Source organism: Chelonia mydas, chromosome 14 (assembly GCF_015237465.2).
Source record: "Chelonia mydas isolate rCheMyd1 chromosome 14, rCheMyd1.pri.v2, whole genome shotgun sequence".
Lineage (NCBI taxonomy): Eukaryota > Metazoa > Chordata > Testudines > Cheloniidae > Chelonia > Chelonia mydas.
The window spans coordinates 32811869-32827941 of NC_051254.2; the positions used below are offsets into that span (position 1 = coordinate 32811869).

The window sequence follows — 16073 nt, forward strand, 5'->3', positions numbered from 1 at the left end:
ACCCTACCCTACCTCCCTATGTAGTTTCAGTTATCCCTGACCTGGTCCTTACCCCCAGGACTAGCCTGATGCCTCCATACATAGCTTCCCTAATGGGTGAACCAACAATCAATGTACATGTTATTTACAAGGGGAAATACACAGGAAGCCTATAAAGGAAAGGGAAAGATGGACTTGGAGTGAATACTTCAGTAACTCTGTACAACTCGCAAGTTACGTAACCTCTAGTGTGGATTGCTCCGGATTGACGAGACCAGTTTATTCCACACTAGTGGGCTCCGAAAGGTGGAGGACCCCATCTACCTTGATGAGATGTTGCAGGCCTGAAGCTGCTGGAGTGCAATGGGGTGATGAGGGCGCCGATTTGCCCAGGGGTCTAACCTCTCTTCAGCAGCAATAGGCGTTACTCAGAGTGGGAAAAGTCTCCACAGCGTAGGGAGGCTCCTCTGCATTTCCCAGGCCACTTGTTCTCTGCCAGAGTTCGGCAAATCCCTTTGAGGGCAAAAGCGGCAACACACTAGGCAGGGGGAGACAGTTAGGTGATTGCCCGCGCTCCCCTCAGGCTGTGGGAGACAGACAGGGCATCGCCCACCCTCCCCTCAGGCGGGGGGAGACAGTGAGGTGGTTGCCCATGCTCCCTTCAGGCAGGAGGGAGACAGCTGGGGGATTGCCCGCATTCCCTCAGGCAGCAGGGAGACAGTCAGGGGATTGCCCGCACCCCTCTCAGGCCGGGGGAGACAGTCAGGGGATTGCCTGCGCTCCCCTCAGGCGAGGGGAGACAGTCGGGAGATCGCCCATACTCCCAGCAGGCGGGGGGAGTCATCTGGGGGATCGACCATGTTCCCATCAGGCAGGGGTAGACTGTCAGAAGATCGCCTGTGCTCCCCTCAGGAAGGGGGGAGACAATCAGGGGATCACCCGCACTCCCCTCAGGCTGGGAGAGACAGTCAGGGGATCACCCGCATTCCCCTCACTCAGGGGAAGACAGTTGGGGGATCGCCTGCCCTCCCCTCAGGTTGGGGGAGACAGTCGGGGGATCACCCGTTCTCGCCTCAGACAGGGGGGAGACAGTTGGGGGACTACCAGTGTTCCCCTTGGGCAGGGGGAGGCAGTTGGAGGATCGCCACGGGCTCCCCTCGGGCAAGGGGAGACAGTCAGGGAATCGCCCGTGCTCCCCTCAGGTGAAGGGAAACAGTCGGGAGATCACCCGTGCTCCCCTCAGGGGTCAGCAGGTGGGACATCCTACTGAACTTGTGCTTAAAAGCTGGTTTAGGCAGACATTCAGTGAAAGATATCAGCTTTCTTGTGCATAAGTTCAGCTAATTTGTTTTGTATCGGTATCAATAATAATAATAAACATGAAGGGCTTTTATGCTCTGCCAGTCCAGTTGAATCCATGTCATTCTCTATTATTTATTACTGGATCCTTTCACTTCACAACATACAGGTTCAGCATATGCATTTTATTTATGTTACCTTCACTTTAATAAGACCTCAGGGAGAGAGGATGTCCATTGTATGTTTTTAGTAGCACTGAGGTTTTCCACAACTTCACTTCTGTAAATAGCCTCTGATAATCCTGCTATGAAATAAGACAGAGCACACCCTGTATCAAGCTTCATTTGAAGTCTAACTTAATCTACATTGTAAAGAATTCCAAACAACATTTTGTTTTCTTCTAACAATTCTAGAGATGCTATAACTGTCCCGGGGCTTGTCATGACTGCAAAGTTAACTCTAGTTATAGCTCGAGTGCCGCCCCTAACTTGAGTCGAGTCCACACACAAAACCCTTAACTTGAGAGCAGCACAGCTGCCTGCAGAATGAAGAATCATGGGATGTGCCCCCAAAAGTCTTAGCAACACACACGAGTGAGAGCAGCATTGGTGTGGACAGTGGACATGGTAACTCAGGTGTTATTTCGCTGTGTGGCCTCTCTCACTCAAGCTAGGCTAATTTATGAGGAGTACCTCATAAACTGGAGTTAACTCTGCAGCGAAGACGTATTCTCACTGGGCTCCATGTTCTCTTGATATCAGTGGAATAGTCCTCTACTGAGCTATTGTACAAGCCCGTTTTCCCCAAATACTAGGCACTTTTAACCCTTCCCTCTTCCACCCTGATTTAATAAACAGTCCAACTGGCTGCAGGTAGCAATTTCTTTGTAGATTCACTTTCACTGGGCCTCTGCCATCAGTGTCTATTCTACTGTATTCCTGGATTTGGACCATGTCCTCGGTGCAAATTGTTGTGTCTTTTTACTGTGTAATATGCCAAAGAACTCAATGAAACTACACAGACATAGTTGGGTTCCAAATAATCACATTTAGTAAATTTACACAGATACCCAAGGCCTACTACATACCCACTGCTGCTCTGATTGGCGCTGGAGGCTTCTAAAACCTAGAACGCAGTGAGCTCCACTAAAGAGCTCATAAACCATTCAAAGAAATACAGTAACTCCTCACCTATAGTCGTCCCGGTTAACGTTGTTTCGTTGTTACGTTGCTGATCAATTAGGGAACATGCTCGTTTAAAGTTGTGCAATGCTCCCTTATAACGTCGTTTGGCAGCCGCCTGCTTTGTCCACTGCTTGCAGGAAGAGCAGCCCATTGGAGCTAGCTGATGGGGGCTTGGAAACAGGGTGGACCGGCAGCCTCCCTATCAGCTCCCCACTTCCCTAAGTTCCCTGTGCATCAGCCGCCCAGCACGCTATCAATTGCCAGGCAGCTCAGCTGTCCCTCCCCCCACTGCCACATGCTGCTCCTGCCCTCTGCCTTGGAGCTTCTCCCGGGAGCCTCCTGCTTGCTGTGCAGGGGGGAAGAGAGGGGGGCTAATGTCAGGGTGTCCCCCTCCCTCCTGCTCCTGCACCCCACTTACCCCATCTCCATTGTGGGGGGGACGACAGGACAGGGCTCAGGACAAAGGGAGCTTCCTTGGAGCAGCTGCTGTCTCAATTTGCTTATCTACTTAAAAAGGCAGTGTACTTAAGAGTGGGGTCAGCCTACTTAAAGGGGCACTCTCTCTCACAAAGCGTGTGTGTCTCTGTCTCTGTCTGCCATGCTGTCTCCCCTCCCTCCATTTGTGCTGCCTTGTAGAGTGTGCAGCTACATTAACAAAAATGAGTTAACCCTTGAGGGCTCAGCCAAAAGCTAGTTCATCATTTAGCAGTAAGGCACTCCCTAGGAAATATCCCACCCTCTTCCACCCGCTGACTTCACCACCTCAACCAAGCTTCACAATCATCATTGCTGTGTACAGTATTAAATTGTTTGTTTAAAACTTATACTGTGTATATATATAATATAGTCTTTTATCTGGTGAAAAAAATTTCCCTGGAACCTAACCCCCCCCATTTACATTAATTCTTATGGGGAAATTGGATTCGCTTAACATCGTTTCGCTTAAAGTCGCATTTTTCAGGAACATAACTACAACGTTAAGTGAGGAGTTACTGTACTAACCTAACCTTATACACTACCTCTTCTTTAAGGTAGAGCCTGAATTTTAGGGATAGGGTGGAAATACTCCTGTGTGAGGAAACAACCCCCTGAATGTGTTGATACCAAAGCTCTGTTGCCATCCTACAGCACTCAGAAGCCAAGAGTAACTCTGGAGGTGGGCTTACAAACTGTAGGGAAATGATGGCCATTTTGAATAAGGGCTGTGACATTGCTCTCTATATAATTTTATGAAAATATGCTAATGAGTGTGAATATAATGTAACTGGTATATGCTTCATGCAAAAGGTCTCTTGTAAGGTATCATTACAAAGCTTATAATCTACTGAGTGTGGTCATGTATGTATCCTTCTTGTATCTTAAACTAGAAATATTAAATATAACTCTGAGGGCCTATTGTAATTATGCAAAGTGTGGTCCATTAATGGTGGTTTGGAATTTTGATGGCTCCCATTAACCAGGACAATTGACTGTAGAAGACTCTGTTTACTTGTAAGTCTTCCTGTATACCTGTGTGCTGGCAAGTGGGTAGTGAAGTCTCACAGTGATATGTGATCATGTCTCCTGAACTGGAATCCATCTTTAACCTGGTACTTTTCCATTTAGAAGGCGGGGTGGGAACCCAGAGAGGGACAAAGGATTCCTGCCTTGTGCAAAAGATGTATAAGGGGGTGGAACAGAACAAAGGGGGCTGCAGTCATGAGAAATCCCCTAGCTACCACCTGAGCTGGAACAAGGACTGTACCGGGGAAAGAATTGGACCCAGACTAGGAAGGTGTCCAGTCTGTGATAGAAGCTTATTGAAACATCTCTGAGGGTGAGATTTTATCTGTATTCAGTTTTCTTACTGTATTAGGCTTAGACTTGCGTGTTTTATTTTATTTTGCTTGGTAATTCACTTTGTTCTATCTGTTATTACCTGGAACCACTTAAATCTGACTTTTTGTATTTAATAAAATCACTTTTTTCTTATTGATTAACCCAGAGTATGTATTAATACGTGGGGGGGCAAACAGCTGTGCATATCTCTCTATCTCCTCTGGGGGGAGGGATAGCTCAGTGGTTTGAGCATTGGCCTGCTAACCTAGGGTTGTGAGTTCAATCCTTGAGGGGGCCACTTAGGGATCTGGGGCAAAAATTGGGGATTGGTCCTGCTTTGAGCAGAGGGTTGGACTAGATAACATCCTGAGGTCCCCTCCAACCCTGATATTCTATGATTCTCTGATCAGTGTTATAGAGGGCAAACAATTTATGAGTTTACCCTGTATAAGCTTTACACAGGGTAAAACGGATTTATTTGGGGTTTGGACCCCATTGGGAGTTGGGTATCTGAGTGCTGGAGACATTTCTTGAACTGTTTTCAGTTAAGCCTGCAGCTTGTGGGGGACATGGGTCAGACCTGGGTCTGTGTTTGTAGCAGGCTAGCGTGTCTGGCACAACCGGGCAGGGTTCTGAAATTCCAAGCTGGCAGGGGAAACAGGCTCAGAGAGAGTCTCAGCACGTCAGCTGGCAGTTCCTAAGGGGGGTTTTGTGATCCAGCCCGTCACAAGGGCAGTTTGACTCTATCCCTCTGAAAGTAATGGGAGGTGGTGGCCATGTAGAACAAGGGAGAATGTGTGAGTTCTGTGCCAGGAATTATGAGATCATGGGAAAAGTCCAAAAATCCCAACTAAATATTGTGAGACTCATGATAAAATCAGCGGAGTTGGCATCACAGTTTCACCACAAAAATAGTGTGTTTTTAATGACAGCTTTGAGAAATTTCCCCTGCCCCAGGGAAAAGTTCCTGCTCTCTGTGGGTGAGGGATTTTGCAGCCCTGCCTGTGACTGAGCTGGTGGGATTGTGCCCAGGGGAGCAGGTTCTGAGAGGGGGACTCTGGCTGTTTCAGGAGCTGGTGACCTTCAAGGAGGTGGCTGTGTATTTTACTGAAGAGCAGTGGGCTCTGCTGGACCCCCATCAGAGAGCCCTCTACAGGGACGTCATGCAGCAGAACTATGAGAATGTGACCTCTCTGGGTAAGGATTCCTGTCCCCTCGGGTATTAGAAGGGGTGAGGGTCTCTGAAGCATTTGGGTCAGCTTCTGCTCAGAGTTCTTCCGTGGTCTCTTAGTTTTCAGGAGGATCAGCCCCAGAAACCATGTGAGAGAGACTGCTCCCTCCTTATACCCCTCCCAGGGGAGAGGAGATTCAGAGACATAGTGGAGATGCTCATCCGCAAAACTTCCAAGGGAGAGGTTGGGCTATAGGTAGCACCCTGTGTTTCTCACTTTCACACACAGAAAGATGTCTCCTCTCCATCCTTTCTCAGGACTATCTCCATGGCTGGAAAGGGCTGTAATCTCAGCAGGGTTAGGAAGGAGTAATTGTACAATTGCACAATTGTATTGTGCCAAAGTCATAAAATCCCCCAGTGTGTGGAGATCGCTGAACCTCCTGCAGGGGGAGCTGTACGCCTCCCAAGAACTATCTGACCGGCATGCCCAAAGGGTCTTCAGGAACATCTGTTTGGTTTATGCAGCTCTGGCTGAAGAAGGCAGCAGTGTTGATATAGTATACTTGGATTTCTTCAGGGCATTTGACTTGGTACCACGACATTTTGATTTAAAAAGCTTGTGTTATATGGAATGAACAAGACCACACAGTAGATGGATTCATAACTGGCTCACTTACGGATCTCAAAATTTTTTTGTTAATGGGGGAAGTCAATGAGCAGGGGTGTTTCTAGTGGGTGCCCTAGGGAGCAGTTCTTGGTCCAACACTACTTACTATTTTTATCAACAGTCTTCATGATGATGTAAAATCTTTGCCGATAAGGTTTGTGGATGACACAAAGATTCGTGGGGTATCAATAATGAGGACAGGTTATTGTTATCGAGTGATCTGAATTTCCTGCTTAAATGGTCAGAATCCACTAAAATGTGTTTTAGTACTTGTACAGCCAAATGCAAGGTAATACATCTGAGACAACAAGAATTCAGATTGTACCTACAGCATGAAGGATTCTGGGGCTGGCTGCACTGCGGAGGTCAGAGCAGCCTAGCTACTGCGCTGTAGCTGCGCTGGCATAACCCCATAGATGTAGCCAAATCTGACCTTCTGAAATAAAAAATCATACTTGATGACCTGGGTTTCATTATCCTTCCTTTTAATTTAAACTGAATCAACCTGTGACTAGAGCCAAGGTTATTTCCTACGACCACTCTTCTATGATGTCCTCACTACTTACTAAAACCAAGTCTAAAATTGCATCAAGTCTGTTGGTTTGGTGACAGTTTGAGGAAGAAACTGTCGACATTGTAGATAATCATGCAGCGCTGTGGGAAACAGGACTCAGGAGATCCTTGGGTGTGTAAAAAGGGGAGTATCAGGCAGAAGCGAGGAAGAGCTCCTGCCTGTATACGCAGCATTGGTGAGACCACTGCTGGAATACCGCCCCCAGTTCTGGTGTCCACACTTCAAGAGGATGTGGGAACATTGGAGAGAGTTCAAAGGAGGGACACGAGGAAGGCCCCGGGGCTGGAAGACAGGCCTTTCCATGGGAGGAGCTCAACTTATCCAGCTTATTGAAGAGAAGGTTGAGAGGGGACTTGATCAGTGTGTTTAGGTACTTACACATGGAAAATAGATTTGATAATGGAGGGGAAGGGCGGGGGTTAAGCTTTGCTCAGGAAGGAATAACTTGACGCAGTGGCTGGAAGCTGAAGTTACACAAATTCTTCCTTGAAATAAGATGCAATTTCCCAGCAGTGAGGATAATTAAACATTGGAACCATCTTGCCAAGGGAGTGTAGGGGACTCATCATCGCTTTGAGTCTTAAGCGTGAAATTAGTTCTCTCTTTAAAAAATATGCTTTAATCCAGTTTCTGGGGGATGTTTTATGGCCTGGGCAGGGGCAGGGTAGATGGGTGTAATGGAACTCAGTGTCCCACTCCTCCACTCCCCGCAATCTCCATGCCTCCCTCACCTGAGCCCCCAACCTCTCTTCCCTCCCTAATCATCCACCCCATTTACACCCCTCTTTCCTTATTCCCCCACTCCTCTGCCCCCTGGTATCTCTCGCCTCCCAGGAGGCATTCACATGTCTGTTTCCCCCTCCCCACAAATATTTTGATTACATTCCCCCCAAAATGAAATTGTGACCCATGATTCACAAATTGTAGCAACCTCTGGCCACTCAGTCCAAATCTCCTTGTGTCTTAGATGGGGGCTTGTGATTAACTCAGCCTTAGTTATGCTAATTGAAGGCTGATTTCACAGCCATCAGTCTCAGGGAGTCTCAGTTCAACAGTACAAGGCAGCAGAAGGACATTTTTGAGGGACTTGTAACTCGAGAACCCCTCAAAAGAACCCAAATTTGGGTCACTAATGCTACCCAACATTCCAAGGAGGCACACAAAATGCAAAGTGATCTGAGTAACCATTCAGTTTTTAGAGCACTTGCAAGAGTTGAGCTTTAAAGCCTATAAAATGGCAGAAATGGAAACCCGTTAATTCTTTTTCTGTATTGGTGCATGCATACTGTAAAAAATGTACACTTTCTTAAATCTCATTCTCAGTCTGCATCCCCCAAAGATTGAGGGTGTGCCATGCACTATTTTGGGTAAAACTCAGCAGATTGAGATCATTCTGCCCTGTATCACTTCAATAGTTTGATCGCTAGCCCTACGCAAAAAAAAAAAAAAAAAATGTAGAAACTCTTTTTTAAAATGGCTATTTTTCTCAGGCCTTATATTTTTGGCACCTCTAGCTCAAATGACCCCAAAGTTTGGGTCACTAAATGCACCCAACACCCTCCTGACGCACGCCAAATTTCAAAGGAGTCTGGCAAAGGATGTTGATTTTAGAGGATCAACCTTTTAATAGAAGTCATGATGCAACCTTAACTATAGTGGCCCTGCCATGCCAGTACAATTTCCTGGTTTTTCAGAAGTTTGAGATTGAAATACTTTAACTCCGTATTTCCTGGGTTTTTGGAGGTTTGGGTGTCACTGAATTTATTAAGTGTTTTTTCTGTTTTGTCAATGAATAATGATTATAATCATTTTTTGGTCATTTACAGCGGTCAGAAAAGAATATTTTTCCCCGATGTACAAATGGCTAGTTGTGTTCTAGGATGGGGTCTGTGTTTGTATGTTTTCTTCCTCTGAAGCATAAGAGATTGGCCACAGTTGAAGACAGGACACCAGATGGGGTGGACCAGTACATCGAGGTGGTACAGAGAACCCTCTTTCTAGATTCCTGGCTGGTGTGTCTTACTCACATGCTCAGGGTCAAACTGATCACCTGATTTGAGGTTAGGAATGAATTTTTCTGCAGCTCCGATTGGCTGGAACCTTGGCGGGGGAGGGGTTAGATTTCCTGAGTCTGTAGCATTGGGCCTGGATCACCTGCTGGAATCATCTGAACATCTCTTACCAAATCAGTTCCCTGCCATTGCAGGGGCCTCAGACATTAGTAGCATGTTGGTCTGTCCTGTTCTCTCCCTGTGCCACACAGTTTACTCTCCTGGGGACTGAAATCTTTTCAACAAAAGTCTCTGGGCTTTAATATAGGGCCTCTGTTACACAGGAGGTCAGACTAGAAGATCTATTGGTCCCTTCTGCCCTTAAACTCTGTGAAGAATACAAGGGCACCCACTCATCCAGCACATCTGGAAACAGCTGTGTCTCAGAATAATTGTAAAATCCTGGTCTCACCTGCTTTCTTTTCCTGGAGCAGGATTTCCAATTGCCAAACCCAACATAATATCCCAGCTGGAACGAGGGGAAGAGCCGTGGGTGACAGATCTCCCGAGCTTTGAGGAAAGGGACATCCTGAGAAACATCCGCACAGGTGAGGAAGTGATTAAATGGACACAGAAACCACCCGTCATTGGCATAATCAGCTGGGATTCTCACAAAGGGCCCGTGGGCTCCCCCACTTCTGCTTCAGCTCACCCAGGTTAGGATTGTGACTAGCTGGTGTCATATCCTCATGTCAGATGCAACTCAGGGCTCCCCACCCATCCTGACTGACACCTAGAAGTAGCTCCTGCACCACTGTGTGTTCACTTGGGATGTGGAGGCAGAATTGGTCCCCTCCTCTCTCCTTTCTGGGGAAGGGTTTGGAGGCGGGGGAGGGATTTGGTTCCTGATTTTTGCATCTCCCCAGCAGATCTTTTGGTTTATTTCCTGCCATCCCATTCATTTTTTTGAGGTTTCCTTTCCCCTCGGGCACAGGGAATGACTCCTGTCTCAATTATCTCTCTGTCCCAGCAGGTGATGGGACGGTGGGTGAGAGCGAGGAGGAGAATCCTCAGCAGGAAGCTCCTGAGCAAGTGGAACAGCACGGAAATCTATCCGGAAAAACTGCAGAGGACATTTCCCAGAGTCCTGAGCAGAGAGAAGCCTGTGAGAGACAGCAAGGAAACAACCCAGGGATGAAACTGGGTAAATCCACTTACCAAGTGGGAGGTCTGAAGGACCTTAAGGAAACCACGATCCTGCCAAGAGTCTTCAGTAAAGAGGAACCATATGACTGTGCTGAGTGTGGGAGAAGTTTCAACCGGAAATCCAATCTTGTTAGGCATCAAAGAGTCCACACCGGCGAAAAACCCTATAACTGCCCCAGCTGTGAGAAGCGCTTCAATCAGATATCAAACCTTATTGTACATCAGAGAATCCATACAGGAGAGAGACCCTATAAATGCCTCAACTGTGAGAAAAATTTCAAGCACAGTTCAGACCTTGTTTTACACCAGAGAATTCACACGGGAGAGAGACCATATAAATGCCCTGACTGTGGCAAGAGCTTCAAGCAGAGCTCAGTCCTTATTTCACATCACACAATCCATACGGGAGAGAAACCCCACAACTGTCTTGAGTGTGGGAAATATTTTGCTTATTTCTCATCCCTGATTTCACACCAGAGAATCCACACAGGAGAGAGACCGTATACATGCCTCGACTGCGGGAAAACCTTCCGTCAGAAAGCGTACCTTATTGTCCACCAGAGAATCCACACGGGAGAGGCACCCTATAGCTGTCCTGAGTGCGGGAAAAGCTTCAAGCAGAGATCAGACCTTAGTGTACATCAGAGAATCCATGTGGCAGACAGACCCTATAAATGCCCCGACTGTGGGAAAGGCTTCAGCCAGAGTTCAAACCTCCTTAAACACCAGAGAGTCCACACAGGAGAGAGACCCTATAACTGCCTGGAGTGTGGGAAACATTTTTCTAATTTCTCGTACCTGATTTCACATCGAAGAATCCACACAGGAGAGAGACCCTATAAGTGCCCCGACTGCGGGAAAAGCTTCAGGCAGAGCTCGGACCTTAGCAAACATCGGAGACTCCACACAGGAGAGACACCCTATAAATGTTCTTTCTGTGGGAAAAGCTTTGCTCTGAGCTCAAACTTGATTTCACACCAGAGAATCCACATGGGAGAGGCATCCTATAAATGTGCCAACTGCGGGAAAAGCTTCAAACAGAGCTCAGACCTTATTTCACACAGACGAATTCACACAGCAGACAGACCTTATAAATGCTCTGTCTGTGGAAAGAGCTTCAGCCAGAGATCAAACCTCACCGTACATCAGAAAATCCACATGGCAGCGAGACCCTATAACTGCCCTGACTGCGGGAAAAGCTGCAAGCGCAGCTCAGAACTAATTTTGCATCAGAGAATCCACACGGGAGAGAAACCCTTTAACTGCTCCAAATGTGGGAAAAGTTTCTGTCAGAGATCGCACCTTATTAGGCATCAGAGAATTCACACAGGAGAGAAACCTTATAAATGCTGTGTCTGTGGAAAGAGCTTCAGCCAGAGATCAAACCTCACCGTACATCAGAAAATTCACACGGCAGCGAGACCCCATAACTGCCCTGAGTGTGGGAAAAGCTGCAAGCGCAGCTCAGACCTTATTTCACATCAGAAAATCCATGTGGGAGAGAAACCCCATAACTGCCCTGAGTGTGGAAAAAGCTTCAAGCGGAGCTCACAACTAATTTCGCATCAGAGAATCCACACGGGAGAGAAACCCTTTAACTGCTCCGAATGTGGGAAAAGTTTCTGTCAGAGATCGCACCTTATTAGGCATCAGAGAATTCACACAGGACAGAAACCCTTTAACTGCTCTGTGTGTGGAAAGAACTTTATCCAGAGCTCAGCCCTTATTGTCCATCAGAGAATGCACACCAGAAATAAACCATATACATGTTCTGTCTGTGGGAAAAGCTACAAGGCGAAGGTCTCGCTAATATCCCACCAGAAACTGCACACAGGGTAGAAGGTGTTGGGAGCTCTCTCTGTTGGGCAATCGGTCTGTGTCCTCTTGAAGCAAAGTGTAAATGTGCTTCATTTGAGGAGGGTCTGGGCAGGGGCAGCAGGTGGGTGCAAGGTTGGGGTTTTAATGGGGAATGGTTGATGGGGCCCAGACAAGGCAGGAATGCTGGATAGTGGGAGCTGTGTTGTTTCTGGGTCTGGGTGAAGCAGACGATGAGGTTAGTAACGAGATGTTTCTGTGGGTTCCACACACACTTTCCAATGTAGGGGTGAGGTAAAAATGCCCTGTTGCCGTTTGTGTCTCAGCTCCTCAGGTCCCTCAGGACAGGGGGAGAGGGACATTCACAAGAGGCAAGAGGCCCCGTGGGGCTGTGGTTATAAGGCAGATGGTGCTGCTAAGCTGAAGCAACAGGATTTCAGAGCAATGCTCAGTGTATTGAACATCTCTGCAGCCGTGGGATGGGAGGGAGGACTGAGATGGGAATTCATGGTGGAGATTGCCCAGACAGATATTGTCATTTGGGGTTGCACTGTTCCTGGGAGGACAGTATGGTGTAATAGTGACAGCAGGGGGAATTGGGACTCAGGACTCCTTAGTCCTATTCTGAGCTCTTGTGTGGGAGTAAGGGCTAGTGAGTTAAAGCAGTGGAGACTGGGACCCTGGGACTCCTAGCTTCAGTTCCCAGTTCTGAGAGAGGAGTGTGTCAAATCTCGCCATCAAACGACTGCTCCAGAAGGTGGTAGATGCCAATGGATACTATCGGGACACCCTGATTCCACTCGTATTAATAGCACTCAGGGCAACTCCAGCTGCCTCCACAGATCACATGCCCTTTGAGGTGATGACTGGGCAAATTATGCCAATACCAGATCATCTTCTGTGGCATACCCACAGTTAGAGGTGGGGGGCATGGGGTGGCAGTGGAGAGATGGGCAGTCAGGACCCCTGGGTTCAATAACGCTGCGTACTAGTGTCTCGTGGTGTGATCTTGTCCCAGTCACTCCCCGTCCTTTCTGTGCAGCCTCATCTTCTCCCATCTCTGTTGTGGATAATAGTTGCTCCCCTCCACAGGGAGTCATGAGGTGTCACTAATTCTTGTTTCAGAGTAGCAGTCGTGTTAGTCTGTATTCGCAAAAAGAAAAGGAGTACTTGTGGCACCTTAGAGACTAACAAATTTATTTGAGCATAAGCTTTCTGAGCGACAGCTCACTTCATCGGATGTGTAGCTCACGAAAGCTTATGCTCAAATAAATTTGTTAGTCTCTAAGGTGCCACAAGTCCTCCTTTTCTTTTTACTAATTCTTGTGTGACTCAGGAGGACAGAGGTGCTGACACTCACCTGCCCCTTCCATCACAGAGGTGCTGACACCCACCTGCTCTCTGTGTCGGGGGAGTGAGTTACTTAGCCAACGGGAAGGGTTTCAGCAGGATTTCCTCATCCCTGTTTTCAGGGAGGGGCTCAGTTGACATCACACATGGGATTTTTCCTGAAATAACTGCTCCATGAGGAATTTTTCTCCTTGTTTCGGGATGGTGGGCGAGGGGAGGGTCTCTTGTTTCTGGAAAATCAGATTTCAGATTCATCTTTATTTCTCATTGAAGTTTTTAATTTGGTTGGTTTCTGTTTTTCCCAGATAAATTCCTAATAAAATGTTTATTGCAAATCCGTTGTCTCCCAGGGAATCTCAGACATTTCCTCTGTTCTCAAGCTGTACGGGTGCGGGGCAAAGTGCCCCACATTGGGCAAATTCCCCCTCAGGAATTCAATGTTGATAAATTCAAAGTAATGCACATTGGAAAACATAATCCCAACTATACATATTAAATGGTGAGGTCTAAACGAGCTGTTACCACTCAAGAAAGAGATCTTGGAGTCATGGTGGATAGGTCTCTGAAAACATCCACTCAGTGTGCAGCAGCAGTCAAACAAGCTACCAGAATGTTGAGAAGACTGGGACTGTTCAGGTTGGAAAGGAGAGACAATTAAGTGGGGGTTATGATAGAGGTCTATAAAATCATGAATGGTGTGGAGAAAGTGAATCAGGAAGTGTTATTTACCCCTTCATATAACACAAGAGCCAGGTGTCACCCAATGAAGTTAATAGGCAGCAGGTAAAAACTAACAAAAGGAAGTTTTTCTTCACACAACACACAGTAAGCCTGTGGAACTCATTGCCAGGGGATGTTGTGAAGGACAAAAGTATAACTTCAAAAAAGAATTAGATAAGCTCATGGAGGCTAGGTCCATCAATGGCTATTAGTCAAGACGTTCAGGGATGGAACCCCATGGTCTGGGTGTCCCTAAGCATCTCGCTGCCAGAAGCTGTGGGGTTGGACAACGGGCTGGATCACTCGAAAATTGCCCTGTTCTGTTTATTCCCCCTGAAGCACCTGGCATTGGCCACTGGCGGAAGTCAGGTCCATGGGCTAGATGGACCGTTGGTGTAACCCTGTATGGCCATTCTTATGTTCTTATTCACTCCCCCTCAACAGGAATCTCTCACTCCCCCAATCCAGCCCCTTTCACTGATGTGTCTGCCCATCCTGCTTTAAAGGGGATATCTGATGCCTCCATGTCTTTGCTCTTGCAGCTCTAAGTGCCTCTGGGCTCAGTCTCTGGGTCTTCCCTTCCCGTAGCCTGAGAATTTAATTGGTCGTTCAGAGCTGGAGCGGCTGGTCCCTGGGAGGCATGATTCATGGACATTTCCCATGGGGAGCAGCTCATCTCCTTTTGCCCGGCAGCATCTCTAATGTCTGTCCTCTCTCTCTGCTCCATATCCAGCTCATTGAGGAATCCAGTGCCTCACAGGCAGAATCGAGACATTTCCTCTTGCACTCAGAGCCGTTGAAGAGCCCTCATCCTGCCCAGACCCCATCCCAGCCATTCACTTCCCACTGGGTTCCTGGATCCCGCTCCCAGTTTCCTGGTGGTTTCTGTGGCGCTGTCTCCCTACTGTGGTAACTACATCTCTGTCTAGGGGGATAAACCCCCTCTCCCCGAAACTCTGCTGTCCCGTTCTCGGTCCCAGACCCTAACTCCATTGCTCTGTGCTGTACCTGGGCCATTAAACCCCAACATTAGGGCTCTGATCACAACACCTGCCCTGGACCTGGAGGGGAGTGACCAATTGCAGCCACCAGACAAAACACACCCACGTATTTGTTACTGTCTGAAAATGTCAGCCCAGACATCTCAGTGTGGGTGTTTGAAGCAGCCCTGGGACATCATCTGCGCTGCAGGGAACAGAGTATCTTTACGGGGTATCTTTAGTTTATGCTCATTTATCTTTGCCCCTCAGAATCCAAGCAGCATAAAGATACAATTCCTCCTTGTTAAGTCTTTTTATTCCCTCCCCCCTTCTGCTTTGAGTTGCAAGTTCAACTGTTGGGAGGAATTCACTTGCATCATGTCTCCTAGTTTGTCTAGTGTCAATGGGCTTGCTTTGTTGGGCTGGACATAACCCTTGTTGGATACTAGTACGTCACGCTAGTTAATGTTTCTCTCTTGTCTGGCGGTTTACACAATTACAGAGGCTCACAGTGCACATGCTCAACTATTACCTTACAATATGGGATGCTGATGTTATAAGTGAGATTGAAGTACACAGCACTTACAAGCATTCGAAAAAGTCTAAACACTAAGCACGTTTTTATAACTCTACCACATATTTGACCAATACTAACATACAGGTCAACCAGACTGGTTCTGGTTGCTTTTCACTATCTAAGTGAGGCATAGGGATCTTGGCATAAAGTGGCACCTGGTTTGCCAGTGTCACATCAGGAACCACCTGAGCTCCCCAAAAACTCTGCAGGAAAATTTTCCCATTTGTTTTGTTTATACAAGGACCCACCGACCCACCCACCTGGCAACAGCTCTGTCTCAGGACAACTCTAAAACCCTCATCTCACCTGTTTTCTCACAACCAGTTTTCCAATTCCCAAACTGAACATAATTTCCCATCTGAGAAGGGGAGGAAGAGCTGTGGGTCCTGGACCTCCAAGGCTCTGAGGAAAGGCAGGTCTTGAGAAATATCCACACAGGTGAGGAATTGGTTAAACGGTCCCACAGAAACCATCTCTCATTGGTATAAACAGCTGGGATTTTTTTTAAAGGCCCTTCAAGCTCCCTCAGTTCTGTCTCATCTCGTCCAGGTCAGGATTGTGCCCAGCTGATGTTGTATCTTTATGGCAGATGTCACTCAGCTGCAAAGCCACCCCAGGGAGACGCCCTATGAGGGTCCCCAGTGCTCACCCTTCACCCGCACAGCCACCCAGGGAGACACACTGCCAGGGTCCCCAGGGCTCACCCCAAATCCAGCACCCACACAGCCAGGCCAGGACC

At 47.5% G+C, this 16073-nt stretch overlaps 1 protein-coding gene across 4 annotated transcripts in view; it reads left to right on the top strand.

The window, feature by feature from the left end:
- The window catches only part of LOC102945825 (zinc finger protein 436), a 1196575-nt gene that overhangs the window by 1164943 nt on the left and 15559 nt on the right, over positions 1 to 16073 (top strand). The window contains exons 3-6 of one of the 4 annotated variants that reach the window (XM_043528698.1): positions 5351 to 5477; positions 9181 to 9294; positions 9717 to 11727; positions 11995 to 11996. In XM_043528698.1, the coding sequence (XP_043384633.1) occupies positions 5351 to 5477; positions 9181 to 9294; positions 9717 to 11727; positions 11995 to 11996 (2254 nt within the window). Of the gene's footprint in view, positions 1 to 5350; positions 5478 to 9180; positions 9295 to 9716; positions 13395 to 16073 lie in introns of those variants that run through there. The other 3 variants (XM_043528696.1, XM_043528695.1, XM_037913514.2) reach the window with 3 other exon arrangements.